Source organism: Cynoglossus semilaevis, chromosome 2 (genome assembly GCF_000523025.1).
Source record: "Cynoglossus semilaevis isolate Cse_v1.0 chromosome 2, Cse_v1.0, whole genome shotgun sequence".
Lineage (NCBI taxonomy): Eukaryota > Metazoa > Chordata > Actinopteri > Pleuronectiformes > Cynoglossidae > Cynoglossus > Cynoglossus semilaevis.
The window spans coordinates 1859011-1866147 of record NC_024308.1 but is presented as its reverse complement, the minus strand read 5'-3'; the positions used below and the strand labels follow the sequence as shown (position 1 = coordinate 1866147).

The window sequence follows — 7137 nt, the reverse complement described above, 5'->3', positions numbered from 1 at the left end:
TTTTTTTTTTTTTTTTTTTTCTCTTTTCTTTCAGGCTGACACTAACTCTGAGGAAAAATACTGATTTGGCAGTTTTGGTGTACAGTCCTGGACGTGTGCCATGACCTCGTAAGTGCAAGTGAGATTCTTGCTACATATCCTTAACAGATATTGAGTCAACCTATATTACAAGACAGCTTTTCCCGTATTAAGAAATCCAATTTAAAGGGCCACGCTGCAGAGGTGCTGCAGGGAATTTTGATTTGTTTTAAAAAATATCTGAATTTTGTGCCTGCTGTTCATGCCAGTGTTGGAGGTCTCTCTCTCTCTCTGTCTCTCTCTCTATCTCTCTTTGTCTCTCTATCTCTCTCGCTTTTTCTGTGTGTGTGTATGTGAATGTGTGTGTGTGATGTGTTCAAGTTATATGTTAGGGTGTGGTGAGTAACCTTTGCTGTTTTACTTCCCCATCAAAAACCTAAAGCCAGTCTCTCACACCCCCACATCACTGAGCAGCGGCAGCAGCGTGGGCAGCAAGTGGTGAGTAATCAACACTGGACCTCATTAACTTCAATTAACAATTACCTGCAGTTGTCTGTACAATATTACTACAAATAACAGAAAAAAAATAATTATTATATAATAATACATAATGATTTTAATTTTTTCTTTTTTTTCAACAACTTGCTTTATGCAAATGATGCACTCTCTGGGGTCCATTATATAAATAATTATTTTAGATTGTGATGTGTTTAAAAACTGTGATTTCATTCTTATTTAAAAGGTTTAAAGAAAATAAAAAAATGACAAATCTTATCATTTCGTTTACTTAAAAAAAAAAATCACTCATCAGTGACCTGTTTTCATGCCATCCGTTCTTTTGTGGTTTTTCAAACTACCTTGACAGGTGCTCGAGTGTTAACCACAAGTGCAGGGGATTTAAATGGATGTCTTTTAAAGTTTAAAACCCTTGATGCAAATGCACTTCTTTTTTTGTGGGTGGGGGGGGCAAAAACCCCAAACCTGATAATAACACAAACTTCTGATTTGCTAAATTTTTTTTAATGATGACTTAATTGTAATTAAAGGTCATTAAAATGTCAAAACTTTACCTAAAATGCGGAAACACTGATGCTGTTGTTCGTAATTGTAACTTCTATTAAAACTGTCTAAGAACAGGAACCAACTGTTGGACCCCAGTTTTTTTTATTTATTTATTTTTATTTTTAATTTTACAATTTGTTTTTATTTTTATTTTTAATTTTAATTTTACAATTTGTCTAAATTATTGTCCATTATTTCCATCCTGCGCGGTCCCTGAGCTAAGGGACCGTGCAGGGTTAGGGTCCATTCGATTTTTTAACATTTGCACCTTTAAAATAAAACCATGAAGATCATATAAATCTGTGTGTTATTAGAAGAGTTTTGAACTGAATGTGTGATAAAAAAGATAAATTACTTGAGGAAAAGTTCTGTTAAATATAAAACATGATTTTACACCATATATAAAGTAGGAGTTTCCCTCTCACGCCCGTTTCGCCCTGAAATGTTACCAAACCTTTTCTACATGACTCATCACGTTCTCATTTGGTTCTCGTACCGCAGAGACAGTTTTTTTTTTGTTTTTTTTGTAATTGCTCAATTTGTTCATGCCTTGGCAAGAAAGTTAAAACCCAGCCCATTTATTAGTTGCAATAGCAGCTACGCAATAGCGCCACATAGTGGTCAAAGAAGATGCTACAAGTGGATGTGTGTTTTGGTGTTTGACACGTTCACCTCGTCGGTGTTTTTGTCGATGGTTTATCAATTTCCTCTTCCTCTGTTTAGACAGGTGTGTACTGAGCCCCCTAGTGGTCAGAGAGTGTCGGTAGCCTGCTGTGTCACAGGAGTGCCACACTAACTCCCACCCAGCCTCACACCAGCTCTGTGCAGCCCGATTTCACCCACTGCGATCGTGACCGTGATCCAGGCAACCGCCATGAGTGTCATCGCCTCGCTCACCTCCCCCTCCTCCTGCCCCCACGTCTACCACTCCCCCAGTTTCCCCATGTCTCCCACCACGTCGGACACCAACGGCACTGGGATCAGCTACGTGATCCTACACCATTACAACCACACTGGGCGTCTGCAGAACAGAACCATCTCCAAAGAGCCCAGCCCCGTCAGCGTCACCGCGGCCTTTTTCCTCTTTTTCAGCATTTTCATCATCCTGGAGAATCTTCTGGTCCTGGTGGCCATCATCTCCCACATCCGCTACAGTCGGCGCTGGGTCTACGTCTGCATCGCCAACATCACTCTCAGCGACCTTCTCACGGGGACAGCGTACCTGGTGAACATCTGTATGTCTGGCAACCGGACGTTCCGCCTCAGCCCTGCCCTGTGGCTCTTCAGAGAAGGGCTGGTGTTCGTGGCCCTGGCGGCGTCCATATTCAGTCTGCTCCTGATCGCTATCGAGCGTTACAGCGCCATGATGCAGCCCCACAGCCAAAAGTCAGCCAGGAAGAACTATTACAGGATTTACGGCCTGGTGGTGCTCTGCTGGATTTTGCCCCTGGTCATTGGCTTCCTGCCCTTGTTTGGTTGGAACTGCGTGTGCAGCCTGGAGCACTGCTCCACCCTCCTGCCGCTCTACTCCAAGAGCTACATCTTATTCACTCTCCTCATTTTCTTCCTCATCCTCCTGGCTATTGGCGTACTCTACGGCGCCATCTATTGTCACGTACACAGTAGCGCTCAGGGGTTCCAGCGCAGTCAGAAGCGCTCATTGGCTCTGCTCAGAACTGTCATCACCATCGTCGGGGTGTTCATCGTCTGCTGGGGGCCGCTCTTCGTCCTGCTGTTGGTGGATTTCTTCTGTGACTCCCACAAATGTGCGCTGCTGTTCAGCGCCGACTATTTCATCTCCCTGGCGGTGCTGAACTCTGGACTCAACCCCATCATCTACGCCCTGGGCAGCAGTGAAATGAGAAAGGCCATCGCTGAGCTGCTGTGCTGCTGCTGCCTGAGGACGGGGCCCTGTCACCCCGACACGTACTCGTCCAAGGAGACCAGCAGCACGTCAGTCAGCAGGCGGGACAGTTTCAGAAACAGTTTCAACAAGGTCAGAAATCTAAGCGTGGCCTCGCCGCCATCCACCCCCAGCAAACCTCGCAGAACGCCCAAAAAATACAGGTTGAGCTCCACCACCAGTTGCCTGTCAGTTTCAAGTGGTTAAACCACAACCTGCTCCCCTCCCTGTGCGCTGATACTGATCTAACTGTTTCCTGGCCTCGATGGTGTTTGTTTTGAATGTTTACTCACTGCTGCGCCTGCAGGCGGCTGCAGAGGTGCGCTGTCACACAAATGCATCGATTTAAAAAAAAAAAAAGCAAATATCCAGCTTCCCACCCATTCTATGCATTTATTGCATTTACAGCACTGTATAAAATCTCATTCCATGTTGTTGTAATTTACTCTCAACATCCAGAAATATATTTTTTTCTTTTTTTTTTTTTTGGGGAAATTGATGTGAATAATAATATACAGCTGAGCCCACGCTGGAGAAGCAGATTGACTGACGTCAAGTCAAATGTGAAAAGTGTTCTGTACAGTTTATACAAACATGCATGACGTTGTATTTGGCTTTTATGATTATGTTTTTGTAACATTATTTGAAATAAAGTACACAATAATGCAATGTATTGTATTGTAACGTGTTTTTCTTTTTCTTTTCTTTTTTTTAAAGAAGTGCAGTACCTAAAGGTTCCTCTGGAGGGAAACATGTTACCAAAGCTTGGATTGCGCCATACAGATGCATGTGTGGTCGTTAAAGACAATTTGGAATCTGACAACACTCACTTTATAATGATTTAAAGTCACTGCAGACTGAAGTCACAGTCTCAGCTAACTGCTAACAGCTAACAGCTAACAGCTAACAGATACGTTACTGTAGACTACAGTTGAATCAAACAAAGATAATTGATAAATTACCTCTGAGGATAAAACAGAGATTTAGCTTCTTTTTTTTTTTTTTTTTTGGTGAACAAGGTTCAGTTTTTCTAATTCTCTCCTTTTTCAAACGCAGGTAACGTATTTCTCCTGATGCAGTTAACTAACTCCTAACTAACTCTTTATAATAAACTAAAACATCTTTAACAATAAATGTCAGTGAGAAAAATTCGAGACAGGATGTGGAAACGACGCACCAACCGTCATCACGCTGAACTGGAAAATGATGTCAAATGCTGATTGGTTCTCAAGCGTGGAGAGAGAGAGAGAGAAAGAGAGAGAGAGTTAATAAGACTCCTTTTTAATGATCTTTGCTCAAAGGTTTCAACAGTCTGATGATGATGATTAATTCTGTGGGAAATATGACTAAACCAAACAAACAAAGTTACAAATTAGAGTTGACAAATGATGATGCACCGATAAGACATCCTGGCTCTCTCTCTCTCTCTCTCTCTCTCTCTCTGTGTGTGTGTTTGTGTGTGTGTGTGAATGATGTGTTTAATGTCCCATGCTGATGGTGGAAGAGATTAGAATGAAAAGGCAGTGAGAACAACTCTAATCCTGTCCCTCGACATCAGTCGAAAAACATCAGTTTTAATGTGAAAGTCTCCCTGTAGAGCAGTCTGTTACCATGCTAATGTCTGTTAGCATGCTAATGTCTGTTACCATGCTAATGTCTGTTACCACGCTAATGTCTGTTACCACGCTAATGTAGTTCAGTCTGTTACCATGCTAATGTCTGTTACCATGCTAATGTCTGTTACCATGCTAATGTCTGTTACCATGCTAATGTCTGTTACCATGCTAATGTCTGTTACCATGCTAATGTATCAAAGTGTGTTATTCAACAATTAAAGGATTTTATTCCGCTGGTGGTGAAGTTCGACATCATCCTGTTCAATTCAGGACGTATCACTCAGCGGCGGATGCTTGTCAAGTTCCGACGTCTTGGCAGGCGGTGGCGCTGGCATTCCCGACAAGTGTGAGCTGCATGGGCTCGTCAATGAAAAGTAAAAAAAGGAAATGAGGCGTCGAGGTGAGAAACGAAGAGAGACCTGCTGTCATACTTTAACCTGAAGCAGCTGCCCACACATGCTGTGCTCTGACACACACACACACACACACACACACAGAGGCGCTGCAGTGGCCATTCATTTGTCAAGTCAGAATTATCATTCACTGTAACTCCTGAAGTTAGAAGTTCTGTCTAAATCAGTCACCTGACCAAACAACAGATTTTCAGCCAATCACCTCACAGCTAACACGATCCACACTCTGTAAATCTAAAATCTTAGATAACCTTTAACTTCATTAGTATTTTGGAGCAGTGCTGATCTGATCTGACCCTGCTCTCCTTCTAACACGGTTAACAACATCTATTTAGTTGCATTACTGCCCCCAACTGGCTCTGTTACCACATGGTGAAACATTTCCACTCAGAAAAAGACAAAATGCAGACCAAAAGTAAAGTCTCTGCAGATGAATGATGAATGCATGACATTATTTTCGTTTTTTGACCTTTAACCTTACCATTAGTGTCAAATTGAACTCAGTTTTTTCAACTTAAAAAAAGTTGAAACATTTTCCACCAGGAGACCTCATAACACACAAAGAACAAAACACATTTTGAAGTGTTCCAGAAATACTCACCTCTAGCACATTTCACAACAGACAACAGGTTTATTGTGCTGGTGTGTATGAGCCCCTCCCCNNNNCTCCCCTGCACCCCCCCACCCGCCCAGTGTTTGCACATGTCCAGCCTTGATGTCTGATGACAAAGAACAAATTCCAGCCTCTATTAGCTCTCGGCTCAGAGACATTTGTTGTATCGTTGTATTTGACATGTCGATGGCTGACTCTCTCTCTCTCTCTCTCTCTCTCTCTTTTTCTCTCCCCGTACGACAACACCATCTTTTCTCTGACTCTAAATGAGGTACGATGGGTTAATGGCGGTTGCGTGCAGACGTGGCCACAATTACCTCGCTGGCTTCGCCTCCAGGTGTTCAGGAGACAGTTAATGATGTACTGTCTGAGGGGAACGGGACGACAGCGCCAGCTCCACGTGGGAGGGTGTGACGGCCACTGCGACAGCTCCGTGACACCTTCTATACAAAGTCCCTGCAACAAACCACGTCGGAGTAGGAAAAAACGTTAACATTTCAGTCGGATGTGGTTCGTTGTTTTGAGCATTTTTTATATTGATATATTTAAATAACAACAAAACTGATAAAAAAAGGCCAAATCACATTATTTACAACACATAGCGCTATTGCTAACGGTCATCAAAACAAGGGAAAACAGGGAAAATACAGAGAAGGTTTTTGTTGCCGTCTTGTTTCACAGCGTAACTCTTTAAGAACTTTGGTTGGACAGCACTTCCTGCCAGCTGGTGTTCACAGAATTCCATTACAAGTGCAATGCAACATGAATCTGTTCCTTATGAGACACCAGTGAGAGTAAAAACAAACCTCTGCTCACATGTCTGGTTTCTTCCATACTGTTTTTTCACAAAAACAAAACAGGAAAAAAAACAACAACAACATATAATTCACATGTACATGGCCTAATATGATTGAATTCCTACAGTATTTGGTCAGTATTTTTGCACACTATAGAACTGATTTGAATTAGTCGTGGTCTGCAGCAGTGTTTCCCAAACTTTTTTTTTCTGGGAACCAATATTTTAAAAGTCACAAACCTTCGCGACTCGAGTCAACAGACATTATTCATAAAACTCCCGGGAAACATGATATGAGACGACCCCCAAAAAAAATTCAGTTTAATAACTTTTAAATACATGCCCATATTTTTTTTTTTTTTTTTTTTGTATTTGAGATAAAGGATGTACAGGAAATGATGTTTTAACCCCACTCTGATTTACTCTGGGAATATTTAAAAAGTCAGTGCTCAGAGTCGGGTCATTAATCAAGATTCACTTGAGGTGAAGTGTTCCGCCAGTGTGCGTTTCATCATGTGGCCCAACATTAAAGAACATTAAAGAACATTAAAGCGGGCGCTCAGACAACTCCACTCCACTCAGTGAACCAAACCACACTGTAGCCCCCGACGAACACACATGCTAACTATTAGGACCAGAGGAAACATGGTCTCAATCTGGGCTCTCCATTTTGGGTTTAATAATGACCAGAATTGAACATATGCTGCGTCTGTAAC

At 42.1% G+C, this 7137-nt stretch overlaps 1 protein-coding gene across 2 annotated transcripts; it reads left to right on the top strand.

Moving 5' to 3' along the window:
- The first annotated feature begins 344 nt into the window (after nt 1-344).
- Nucleotides 345-3656, top strand: s1pr4 (sphingosine-1-phosphate receptor 4). Of its 2 annotated transcripts, none has more exons than XM_025054178.1 (2): nt 345-516; nt 1808-3656. In XM_025054178.1, the coding sequence occupies exon 2, from the start codon at nt 1955-1957 to the stop codon at nt 3188-3190; it is 1236 nt and encodes a 411-aa protein (XP_024909946.1). In that variant the 5' UTR covers nt 345-516; nt 1808-1954; the 3' UTR covers nt 3191-3656. The 2 variants fall into 2 exon arrangements, with proteins under 2 accessions (XP_024909946.1, XP_008328714.1); XM_008330492.3 differs by having other exon boundaries at nt 1804-3656.
- The last annotated feature ends 3481 nt before the right edge of the window (nt 3657-7137 follow it).